The 12,906-nt window shown below is 54.5% G+C and overlaps 1 protein-coding gene across 1 annotated transcript in view; it reads right to left on the bottom strand.

Annotated features, from left to right (window-relative positions):
* Nucleotides 1-6,258: 6,258 nt before the first annotated feature.
* Nucleotides 6,259-12,906, bottom strand: part of HS3ST4 (heparan sulfate-glucosamine 3-sulfotransferase 4) — a 69,052-nt gene continuing 62,404 nt past the window's right edge. The window contains exon 2 of the mRNA XM_054843695.1: nt 6,259-10,514. Within this exon, the coding sequence (XP_054699670.1) occupies nt 9,878-10,514 (637 nt within the window). The 3' untranslated portion in view covers nt 6,259-9,877. The remainder of the gene's footprint in view (nt 10,515-12,906) is intronic.

The following is a 12,906-nucleotide window of genomic DNA, read 5'->3' on the forward strand; positions in this document are numbered from 1 at the left end:
AACTTCTCCATCCTCTACCACAGTGCTGGACCACAGGAGAGATTTCCTACTCAGGAACATCACCCACCCCTCCAGCTCAGAGCCAGGCTGAAGTCTGACCCCCATCTTGGGTTTCATCCCCTGGTTCGCAGCCCGCTGAGCTGGGGGAGCTGGAGGCAGCGCACCTCCTGGTGCTTTCTCAGCTCCTGCATCTGCCCTTCCACAGGGCCTGTCCGTGCAGGGTCTGGCTGGAAAGGTCTCTGCAGCAGCCCCGCTCCAGCTGAGGCACGGCACAGCCTGGGTTGCCTGGGGCAGAGCCCCTTCAGCCCGTGGGTGGGATGGGCTGCCCGGGCTGGGCCATGCTCGGGGGCAGCCCTGGGGTTGGGGCCTGAGCACAGGGAAGATGCTGACCCCCCCGCTTTCCCTGCCTGCTCTGCACCGGAGGCTGGGTGCCCTGCTGCTCCTCAGAGAAGGACGTATCGGGATGCCAGACCTGCCCAGCCGTGCGGGACACACTGGGGACACGGGCGCTGCTGCCCCAGGACGTGGTGAGAGCAGAGCACCCACCTGCGTGGGACCCAGGAACCCTGCAGCTGCAGTGGGGAGCTCTCACGAGGAGGTGGGAATCCTTTCAGCATCTCCCGTAGCGTGACCATGTGCTGCACGGTCATGGACCATCCTCCCTTCCCTTTGTCACCGAGGAGGGAAATGATGGCGGTGTGTCCTGGGTACAGAAGGCAATGGCTGCTTCGTCTCATGGTCATACAGAGGCTCTGCCGCCGTGTGGGATCTCTGGCCAGGGTTATCCCTGGCCCGTGTGCCTGGCGCTGCCCAGGGCTCCAGAACCCCCTGCTCGGCTGCAGGCAGAGGGGGCTGAGCGGTGCCCTGCTCCCAGCAGGAGCGAGGTGCTGCAGGGAGCCCAGGGTGACACGGGACTGGGGTTGGGGCACAGCAGAAGTGGAGCGAGAGAAAGTACCTGTGCACGGCAGAGCCCCTGCTCGTTGGGTCCACAATCACGGTATGGTTCCTGCTGGGAACAGCCTGTTGCCACCAGAGCCAAGGCCATGAGCATCGCTTCCACGAGCAGGAGATTCCCGAAAGAGAGGAAACACAGCTGAGCCCTGGCCAGTGAAACTAAAAGCCGTGGGTCACAGACACAGTGAAAACCTTAGAAATACTACTCAGAGGGACCGATGCCCAGGGAATTGTCACGTGAATGGAAAGATTCCCTGAAAAAAGCTGAATTTGTCAGAGGACTTGCTCTCAGCTGCTTATTCTGCTCAGATGAAATCCTTCAAGAGGTGAGTGTGGTCACTCTTGGTGACCTGAGTATTCCTCACTCCTTTCATTAACTGCAACTTATTCTGTGGGTAGCTTTCACAGATAAAGGCAAAAATCATCCATTAGCTTTGCCTTGTTAAACTAGGGCTGAACCCCAGCTGAGTCCAGCTGCTCGGCAAGGCTGGGTGCTGCTCAGGGTCCCTGGGGAGGGGGAAGGATGTCAGCCCCCAGGAAGGGACACCGGAGCACCGGTCGACATGCCAGGTGCTGGGCTGGCGGTGATCGCAGCAGCCGGGGGTACGTAGCTTGGCCGGCACCTGAGAGGGCGATGCAAGCTGCCCTGGCAGTACTGCCTGGGGCACTTAGGGCTTTGTTCCCTTGTCTCCTCCTGGGAAGTGTCTTCCTCTGCCACTGCCGTGCTTCATTTCGCCTCTGCTGCAAGCCTGGCGGCTCTGCTGTACCTGCCGCTCAGGTGTCCAGCCAGAGCACCAGCCTGCTTGCTGCATGCTGGCCCCACAGACGCTCAAGACAAGCTTTGAAGCATGCTTAAACTGTTAATGGGGTATATTTATAACTGTTTATCTCTGTCAGTTGGGTGGAAAATTGCCAGATGTGTCGTTTGCCTTCATTACGCAGACATCTCTCGTGTTATCTGGATCAGTGCTTTTAAGCGGTGTGTCACTACCAGGGAAAAGCTCATTTCTTCTGCATGGTGTTGATGGTTGTGGGATCTGCCGTAGAGAGTACGGAAAGCAACACCCTGGAGGCAAGCCTCCATATGGGACAGATCTCTGTCCTCTGCTGCTCTGGCTATTAGTCTTGTGGAAGGAAAAGGGAGTAGCAGAGCTGAGAGCCTCCTAACTGGGGCTCCAGAGCCGCCAGGGCTGCCTGGCTTGGGCACTGCAGCCTCGGAAAGCAGTACAGCTCGCTGGGGACGGCTCCGTGCCGCGGGGCCAGCTGGCTCTGGGCAAATGCAGCCAGGCACGGGGAGGATGGGTGGAGCGGCCGGCACAGAGCTGGAGTCAGCTGGCCGGACAGCGGCTGCCCCTTCCCAGGACGGCGATGAGCTCTACCATCACCGTGTCGGGGACCACCAGGGGCTGTGTCCCATGCTCAAACACAGATTATAGTGCCCGCCGCTACGTAAGGTTACAGAATTACTCTTCTTGGCAGCTGTAAGGTCCACACAGGCACACTACCTCAATACAGGAGCTTCTGTAACTGTTTGCTGGAGTTGATCCCACATGCCACCCACGGCCGCTTTGGAGGCATCGGGAAAACCGCTGGACGGGGCTGTTCGCCAGCTGTGCAAAGTGCTCGGGAGCAGCACGGGGCTCCCAGCTGGGCAGGGTGTCCTGCAGAGCACAGACGCCCCACGTGCAGGAGAGGCAACTCAGAGTCATGCAGATATCCCTTCCAACACAGAACAAGGGAGAAAGATAAGAATGGCTTAAATAGAAAGAAACTGCCTCCAAATAAAATGTTTTTCCTTGTTTCCCATGATACAGTGAAATTTCTTCACGGACAGATAATCAGAGTAGAGTCCATTACACTCCATGCTTTTTGCCTTGAAACATAAATAGCTGCATATCCTATAAGTGTTTGTTATGAGGAAATGTGTATGCTAGAAAAAGTTAGACATTAAATCATTATTTCATGCAGAAAGATATTGCTAAAGGGAGAGGATTACTTACTATATTAATTCTGTCCTTCAGCTACCCGTACATCTCTCTGCACATAATGACTTTAGTCACAAAATGTATTGTCGAAACAATCCCAGTTCCTCTCAATTCCGATTTCCTCGGATACTGCGCACATGGTGCACCCTCCCTCCCAGCCCGTGCCCAAGCACAGCGCGGAGGGCAGCGGGGCAGCCCACCTCCCAGGCAGCCCACCCCAGGGCAAAGCGCAGGAGGGGTCTGCAGGAGGGCTCTCTATCCCGCCTCTGAGGACGGGGCGCGGGGAGGGGATCCAGCGGCTGAGCCCCTTTCCTTCCCCGCACAGCTGCGGGGGCCGGGGATGCCCACCTCCATCCCAGGGCCCACCCTAACAGTGAGCCAACAAACCAGCCTTGCGCTGCCAGCGCAGGAGCCAAGCAAAAGCTGCACAGCCTGTCCTGCAGCGTGGTGAGTTAGCAGCAAATAAATGTCGTCTTCACAGTAGCTGAGGTGTCTCAGCTGTGCGCAGCCCCCGCTGCCCCCGCAGCTGCCAGCCTGGCACGAGGCAAAGCCCCGGCCACGGTCCTCTGAGGGTGCTGGATCCCACAGAGCGCCTTTGCTGCGGTGTCTGGCGGATCCTCTCTAACACGGGTGGGATGTGTCCTACCCCACCCGGAGCAGCTGCGGGGCCAGGTGCTGGTGGCACGGGGAGCTCTCTGCATTATTCTGCAAAGCCCCAATGTCTTTCTCCTCTGACATCCTAGAGCATCACTAGGTTAGCGCAGAAATTCCTGTTAGTCTGTAGGTAAATCCTTCCATGGAGAAACCTTGTGATCTGGCAGCCTCTATCCTTGCATGGGGTGCATATGGGCAATTGTGCATGTCTATTGGGCTATTAGAACCTGCGTTACACCTAAAAATTTCCAAAATATCCCTGTTGGTGGTATAAAGTAATAGTGAAGTGACCATCAAATTATTTCTTCTGGTTTCAAGTCTTTTACCTGAAGTTGTAAGAGCTTTTTAAAAGGCATCAAGAATTTTCTAATAAGATTTCTTTTTTTTTCCAGCGAGTGATTCATAGAGGGATCATTTCTGAGGTCAGCAAAACCAAAAAAACCCCGAGCAAAAGGCACTATGAAAGCTGGGGAGGTGAGGGCATCGGTTTGTTTTGATGTTTCTGCCTGGAACAACTGGGACATCGCAGCCTGTTGGCACAGGGCACAAAAGCCACCGCGCTGCACCGCGTGGGGGTCACAGCCACCCGGCACCGTGCCAGGGAGGCAGCGGCAGAGGGCAGGGGGCTGGAAAAAAGGAGTTTATTCATGCTGACAAAGCTATAACAGGTCATTGAGGGTTTGCAACCTGGCCAGCTAAATAATCCCCGTGTTGCCCTCCTCCCAGGCTCGGGTGTCAGAGAAAAACTCTTTGTTCCAGTATGTAAAAGCTGATGGCTGCTCTTGCCTGATGCTCTGGTTTCCTCTATCTGCTGATGTAGGTGCAGAAAGCTCAGTGCTACACACAGAATAGGGAAAAACAGTAAGCAACGGGGTCTTATCTCACCATCTAGTATGTCATCCTTATTCAAAGGGCTCTGTTTGAAACCTGGCTTCGGCATATACAGAACATGTTGCATCTTTGCTGGTACCTCTTCAATCTAGTTTGCAAGACATCCTGGAGGATGTGACCTTGGAAGGCAGGCGGAATATCGAACCTGCATAATAAGAGCATCTCTGCATCAGTGGCAGCCTGTTGGGTACAGGGCAGTTAATAAATAATGAGGATGTCAAAGATAACAGCAGGAAAGTGGGAGCAGGTAACAGTTTTGCAGCCAGCTTTCTGACAGCCGCCTGGCAACGTCCAATTAAGAGGCACACGCCGCCGTTCAGCCCAACGCGGAGCACGTCCGGCACCGGGACCGGGGCTGTCGTGATGCCGGTACCAGGGCAGCCTGCAGCACTGCACTTGCAGCACGCGCTCCCAAAGGCGGAGGGAGCAGGCAAACGCTTTGCAGTTGCACGAGTCTTCTGGGGAGCAAATCCCTGGAGGAAGTGAACGGCGCCCGGCTACGGCACTGAGAGACAAAACGGCAGCGGATAGCCGCGAGGAGCGATGCTGGCTGTCCCAACATGAAGGGGTGTGCAAAGGGAGGTGAAGCCCGGCACAGAGGAGGGCAAGGAGACATAGCAAGAGACAGTTGGATCACCTAAATGCGGGAGTCGCTTTCTTGGAGCCTGCAAGAGAGGAGCCCGCCGAGGCACAGGCACTGCTGGGGCAGCTCCTCAGGATTACGGTCCCTGCTCCCACGGGTGCTTGTTTCAAGGGTTGAATTATATCACGCCACAATTCCAATATTAGGAATCTGACTACATCGGAGGTGTAATTGATCTTCTGATGACTTTTTAAACATCTGGTAAGAGGGGACAGCTTTCCAAACAGCAAAATCTACACCAAAATGATCTTGATTTGAATAATAAGTATTCTATCCTTGTTTGGTAAATATACCCAGTGTTAATGGTGCTTAATGGTGCCTGTAATTGGTGTCTAAAGTTATTTAAAAGTAAATTTACTAGAAAATAATTAACAATTTTATAGTTCACTACTTCCTAATTTTGTTGATAAAAGTTTTTCAGTGGTTTTATCAGATGACACAATAGGGCCATGCTGTGAAATAGCTGTTTTTGCAAACTAGCAGGAAATTGTGTGTACAAAATAAGATAAAAAAATTTTCCCTCTAATTTCTTGGCCTGGCAGCCAACCCTCACTCTCCTTTTATTATCCACTGATTTATCCTTAATCAGCAGTAAGTGAAACTTCCCAGGCATTGCTCGGGGATTTGTTCTTTGTGACCTTGGGACCTGCACCCCGAGCTGCGAGGCCAGCGAGGAAAGCTGTCCCCCACTGCGGGGACAATCCTGCTGTCCCCAGCGCTGGGGCTGGGGGGCTGGGGGCTGGTCCCTGCCTGCTGAGGAAAGCAGAGGCTGTGCTTTCCGTGGGTCCCTGACCTGATCCCCTGCAGGACATCTCTGGGGCCGCTGCCCATCAGGCTGGAAACCCCGCCATGCCCGGGACACTGCAGGCTGGGTCCTGCTCCTGCTCCCGGTCCTGGTCCTGCTCCTGCTCCTGCTCCTGATCCCGGCTGCAGCACGCGCCTTCCCCCAGCCCTCTTGGCACCGGTGGGGCTGTGTCCTGCGGAGCGGGTCGGGGCGGCTGACAGTGGGTCACAGCCAGCGCCTGCCGTGGGTCTGCCGCTCGTGGGGTGCTGGTGCTGCTGGGGGGGCCCGGGAGAAATGGCGCAGAGAAATGCAGCTGCTACAACGTTTTATTGTTTAGTGCTGTGGGTTCGAGTGTTCAGTTCAGGATTTTCATATTGTTCAGGTACAGAGTGACACCGACAGAGACGCGTTTGGGAGGAGGTGACAGCACAGCAGTTTGGTTTCAGGAAAGACTAACTCTCCAGTTCCAGTCTCTGAACCATAAAGTACCAGCTTTTCCAGAACAATGAATCACCCAGTCTGTGTATAAAATTAAATATAATTTATGCTTTGCTAATTGAAATCAAATACAAAATTCAATTTCCTGTGTATTCTAATGCTGACATTTGAATAGTTTAAAAAAAAAGTGTTATTAACCTGACTCTCTCTCATTTGGCAGGCCACTCTCGGGCCAGATGATAGAAAATAATTCCCCCGTCAAACCCCTGCATTAGCACGGCAGACGCCTGCAGCCACGCGCACGGTGGGCGGGGGGGCCCAGGGTGCATTTCAGAAAACAGAATACCCCCCCCCCAGATGCTCCCTCCCTGTGCCCCAGCCCGTGCCGGGGTGGCTGGCGTGTCCCCGCTCCCTTCCAGCGCTGTGACGGGGCCGGTGGCACGGCGGTGGTGCGCGGGGAGGCGGGGGTCGCGTCCCGCCATGCTGGGGCGGTCGGTGTCCAGGGGCAGCCGCTCCTGCCGGGCACTCGGTGGCTCCTCACGAGCTGGAGATTGCAGTTGATATAAAAAATAAACCTCTGAATATATGGCAGAAAGAACGGGAGGGAGAGCTGGAGGCAGACAGGTGAGGCACGGGGCCACGGGCAGGTCCAGCACCTCCCATGGCTCCCCCCGCGTCTGTAAACCATCGGGGCTGGGGGATCGGGCCCCGCTGTGCCTGGCTGTGCCCGGCTCCGGAGCCTGCTGGGGGAGCCCTCCTCTGGATCCCTGCTCCAGCGCCTTGTTCCAGCTGTGGGACTGAGCCCCGGGCATGACTGTGCTTCATCCCAGGATGGATGGATGCTCCTGCCCAGCCCAGCCACCAGTGACTTCCCCAACAGGGTGCTTCATTGGGTTGCAATTCTCAGACAAAGATGTGTTTCGGATCTCCTGTCCCTCCAGCGGTGGGCATGATGGCAAGAGTGATGGTGGCTTGATGGCACTCAGGGACCAGAGGTTACTCCCACGAGAAGCCTGAGCTGGACCAGACCAGACCAAGGCTGGGGTGTGCAGGGAGACCTGCTGGGTAGGGAATGGGGGTTCTCAGGGGCTCTTTCAAGCTCAAGGAGACCTTGCTCAGAGAAAAACTGCTCCTGGTTAAGCTGTGGATGGGGGGGGGGGGGCTGAGCGAGTCCAAGCTTTGTCCATGGAGGCAACACACAGTGCCACGCTGATGGCTCTAACAGCATCGGTCACACGCAGCCACCAACCTGCCAGGTCCTGTCCTGGCGTGCTCCCGGACCCAAGCTTCTCCGGCAAGCAGCCAGGGCCACCGGTCCTGCCATCTCCACTGGCAGGCTCTGCTCAGCACCGTCAGGGCCAGCCCACCATGGCGTCAGGGCTGCAGCATACTGGGAACAGGCAGAAATTTCTGGATATCCCTCTGGTGAGGAGCCTGGACACTGGGCGTCGATGAGCCCCTCATCCTCCAACTGAATCCATCGAGCAGCTTACATCAAATTGTGTAAAAACAGTTTTCACTTAGGAGTTGATCTGATATTTTAATAACGTGGGAAACACTGGAAAATTATGCCTATTACATACTTCCAATTTTCATGTAATAATTTTGGGATTTGTGGGTCTGTGAAATACTGTGTTATGTCAAGAGCTGTTTTTAAATCTAATCAGGCTAACAGGAACTGACATGACATTAGCAAGGACCTTGCGGTACCCCTCCAGCATGGCCCACGGTGTAAATTTTCCAAATGACTTTAGCTCTTTTTTCATCCAATCCAAGGCACCAGCACCACTTCATGGTGTAATGAACCCCACGACAGGCCATGAAACCCAAAGCAGGTTCAGCTTGTTACCCAGCATAACAGCGATTTCATTTAGTTAGTTGGATCAGTAGGGATTTCTTGCCACCTTAATCAAAACTGAGTCTTGGTCCTCCCACAGCGATCGCACACTGCATCTCTGCCGCTTTCCAACAGCCAGGGACCCAGTACCCAAAAGGGGACAGGGGACATGCACTCAGCGATGGTCCACCCTGGAGGCATCCTTACCCCTCATTAAAACGAAGCAAGCAGCCAGCAATATTCAATTGCCCTTAGAAATCGCCCATGCGAAGGGAACATTTCAGCAGCGGTAGCTCTGCATTTTTCCTTTTGTTCCCTCTCTTACTGTTTTTCGCTCAGTAATGGAGATGGCAACAGTGCAGTTGTGTAAACGTGCTGCTGTCCGGCTCTCCGCTGGTTCCAGCGTGCAGCTCACATCACATTGCAGGAGGAGCCAGTTGGGATATGGGTTTATTCCACAGTTTCTATCAGGATTTGCAAATTTGGTTGAGCATGTGGCTTGGTCATTTCCACTAGAAAGCACACCTTTTTTGTGCAGAGCAGTGCTCACCCTGGGAATTAATTGCTTTTTTGTAATTGTGAAGTAAAGACAAAGGCTGCTTCCCCGTTTTGCAAACCCGGCTGTCAACAGCAAGCAGCAGAGATCTCGTTTTCAAGGTGCAAATGAAGGGCAGTGCCAGGGGCCCCGACAGCGAGCCCTGCCCAGTCCCTAGGCTGGGGCTGTCCCCCACGCCTCTGCCCTGCAGTCACCCCCTCAGCTCCCACCAGGAACGCCTGGCTCCAAACCGCGGAGCAGGGCACAGCACGGCCCTGCCGGGAGGCACTGCACGGGCACGCACGGCTCCGCACTGCACCTCGGCAGCCTGGCCAGGCAGCGAGACCCCGGCTCAGTCCGAGCGGGTCCCTGGGAACGGTCTTCGATATGGCTTCCAGGAGGAGCGGGGGGGGCCAGGGGAGGCCCTGATCTCACCGAGCATCCCAGCAAAGCAGGAACGACTCTCTTCCAACAGTGGAGTTACACCCATCCGTCGGAGGAGAATTGGGCCGAGGTGTTTTGTGGCACTTGGTAAATACTAGTTTTAGTGCAACAAGTAATTGAAATGTCTGGTGCAAATGAAGTTTCTGTACATAGTTCCTTTGCAGCATAACTGGCTTTATTCCTTCCACACACAAATACCAGCGTGCACGTGAATGCACATGTCCTGAATTTACCAGATCTGATGCTGCTGTTTGTTTGGGCAAAACTAAAAGCCAGGGCAGGAAAAATCAAATCTATTGGTTTGTCTCAATGCTGCTGGGTTTTGTGAGCCACCCTCCTGCTCAGCTAGCCATGGCAGGAGGTGCTGGTCCCGCCTGCCTGGCTGCGAGGGGGACACCAGCAGCGAAATGTCTACATGAAGCATCCGATCACCCCAAGGAGCCCCGCTCCCTCTGCCGCCGCCTCCTCCTCCTCTTCCCACCTGCCCCCTGCCCCCTCAGCATCACGGGGAGGGGGGCAGCCCAAGTGCAACCCAAGGTGACGTGCCACTAAGGTTTCAGAGCTGGAAACGTGGGGCGGCTTTGGCTGCAACCCTGACAGCGCAAGAGTCTTGCGCTCGCAAGGCTGAGCCTCTAGCCCCGACTGAGTTTTTGGTCTCTTAATGATCATTCACATCTCAAAAGAAAAGAGCTTTTTTCCTGATTTTGTGGTTCTACTTATCACTTTCTTCCTGCTCCCACTGGAAATCTTGGCCCGTCATTTGGTAAAACATGACATTGAATGGTTTGTAAAACTTCCGCAGTCTGTGGATGACGTCTGGGTCTATTTTGGGGTGAGTTCGACCCTTAGACTTGCCCAAGCACCGAGGAGCACTGCTGTCCTCTGGCTTCTTTAGACAGGGGAACCCCTTGGTTTTATTAAAATAAAAATGTTTCTCTGTCACAATCCTCTTGAGCCCCAAGAAGTCCTGGACCTTGGCCATCTCCCCAGCCGGGTCAGTAATGAGCCTCTCACCACTGACAAAAAGGATTTGGGAGAGGGGGAAGTACTGGAGCCAGTTCTCCAAGTGCAGGGCATAGATCCCAATGCGGATTGCGCTCCAGGAGGCATCGATTAGCCCCAGGGTCCGGTTCTTGAAGGCCAGCACCTCAAAGGTGGGGATCTCCGGCTTCTTGGAGAGCGTCTGTGTGTAGTCCGAGATGGCCCGGGTGACCGGGTTCCTCACCACCACGATCAGCTTCGTGTCCTTGGCCATGGAGTGAATGCGCCTGGGGGCCTCGTTGGTCACGAAGTAGCTGGGGGTCTTCTCCATGGTGATCTGGCCGTCCAGAGTCTTGGGCATCACGTTCCTGCGCAGAAGCAGAGGAGGGGTGGTTAGCAAGGGGCCAGGCACAGGCGGACACCTCGGCGTCCCTCCTGCCCCATGCAGATGTTGGCGGGACGTTCAGGAGGAGGGATGCTGCCACACCTGCGAGCCCCGGGGACCAAAGCACTTCTGGCTTTGTTTCTTCTTGGACCCTGGACACAGTGGGCACCTGAAGTGTTAAATCAACCTTGGTAACACGTTATACAGTCAATTCGCCATAGGCATATGTAGACAAAAGTTAATTGACAATAAACCTGTACAATACCTGTCTGTTCAGCAAGCCATCTGCTTCCATTTGCTCAATTAAGCCTATTCACTTCAGAGCCTTGTACCAGAGTGGTGCAGTTAGGATTACACAAGACCTTTTTGTTATGATGACATGCTTTTAAATGTCTCAGCTAATAAAACTTAATACAGAATAAGATCCCTTGCTTCTAGTACAATAATTAAATTTATTTACTATCTTGTGTGTGAGAAAGAATGACTTTTCTTTTATCTCTAATTCACATGCTCTGTCAATAATTAATTGCTGCTGGGTTTTGAGCTTCCTGTGCAAGCACTTTTATTAGCCAAAAGGAATTTGCCTACTGGATAAATTAGCATGTAGCAAGACTTTCCTGGATAGCATATTACCATATTGTAGAATGAAACTGCAGCGAGATAGCATTTATATCTAAGAAAATGAAGAGGTAAATGCTTGTCCCAGCTGCCCCCAGTTAAAGATTATCATAGCAAGCCAGAAGGTATTAAACGATGTCCCCTGCAAGAGCATTACAGCCTCTTTCACGCCTCCTCAGCCACCTGGTGCTGGAGAGGCTGGAGGGCAGTGCCGGGAGCCAGGCACCTACCCACCTCCTGCTCCTGCCCGCGCCGTGGTCGTGGGCAGCCCCAGCCCTGCCGCCATGCCCTCTGCCCCGATGGGCTCCACTGCAGCACCTGCTATGACGTCCGCCATAGGGATGTCCAGGTGGGAAGCTGGCTGGATCCCGAAAGCTGGAAACGCCCTGCCTCACCCGCTGGCGGTCACCCCGCACAGCACGGAGGGAGCACCGCCAGCCCCTGCCGCCCTTCCCGCACCCTCTGCACGGACCGGGCGAGGTGAGACAAGGCAGGAGCTGCGGCATCCGCCTGTACAACCATGTCTGCTGGAGCGCTCCCGCACAAAGCTTTCCGTACCCGCAGTGTACCTGTTCAAAGGTTTTACAGGCACAGTACTGACTGCTGCTTAAGTGTGTTTTAACAATATTTTTATCTTAAGCCTTTCAAATACTTGTGCCTAGGCACACCCCCACAAAGTGTAATCCGTTTAACCTGTTGGCTAATTTGCCCTGAAGAGGTGGTGTCTGAGGGTGCTGCTGCCTGGGAGGCACGAGGAGGAGTGGCGTCCGCTCCTGGGAAGCGCTTGCCACACTGGCCAAGTCTGCAGCAGACACAGAGGATGGCGATGCTCAGGGTCTTGCTGGATTATCCCTTCACATTGCAACTATTTTTAGTACAACCATATGGTGAGGAAACAATGTGAATAGGCTGGAAATGGTTCTGTAAGAGCACCTTGGGCACCGGCGACCGCAGCGATGCTGACGTCAAACCGCCAAGCCCCAGGAAACAGCCATTTCAGGAATTACGCAGCTGAAGTCTGCAAGCAGAAGTGGCTGTCAGGCAAGGCCCAGCCTGTCAGTCTTGCCTCATATTTGTGACTGCTAAATGCATTGGCTTGCTTTAAACCTCCCTGTAATTTTTGTATTTATTGCTAGTATAATCCATGCAATGGGGCTTGTTTTGCCCAGGTGCTGCTGGAAGGGGTGCTGAGTCTCCTGTCAAGGCAAGAGCGAAGGTGGGTTTGGTGCTGCCACAGGGCTGCTCGTGCCTTCAGCATTTTGGGGCAAAGAGACCAGTGGGGTCCTGTGGCTCCCCCTCTCCTGCAGCCAGCATCTTTCCTGTTGAAAAATCTCTAGCTGAGTCCTGGCGATGGGGGCTTGTAGGGCAGCAGGGCTGCAGGACTCCAGCTCACCCGGTTCAGGCCAGCACGCTGGTGGCCATGCCCTGCCAGGGAGCTCAACCCACCCGAGTCGTGTCCCACCAGAGCCGCCTTCCTGATGCAGCAGGGTGTCTGCAGTCCTGTCTGCTGCTCAGAGCACTTCGGTGCTTTGACCCTGCCTTTCATCGGCCATCTGAGTAGCAGTGATGTGCAGGGAGCAAGGATTAGTCAGAATGATGCATCTAGGGTATTTTCTCTTAAGAAAAGCCTGAACGACTCCACTTCCCTGCTACCAGGATCTCCCTTCGGATCAGGCATTTTGCTCCAAACACTCAGCTGCAGGGGCTCAATCGCTCCCTGCCGTCACCACCCTCTGCTGCACTCGCTCGCTTGCCCG

Source organism: Grus americana, chromosome 15 (assembly GCF_028858705.1).
Source record: "Grus americana isolate bGruAme1 chromosome 15, bGruAme1.mat, whole genome shotgun sequence".
Classification (NCBI taxonomy): Eukaryota; Metazoa; Chordata; class Aves; order Gruiformes; family Gruidae; genus Grus; species Grus americana.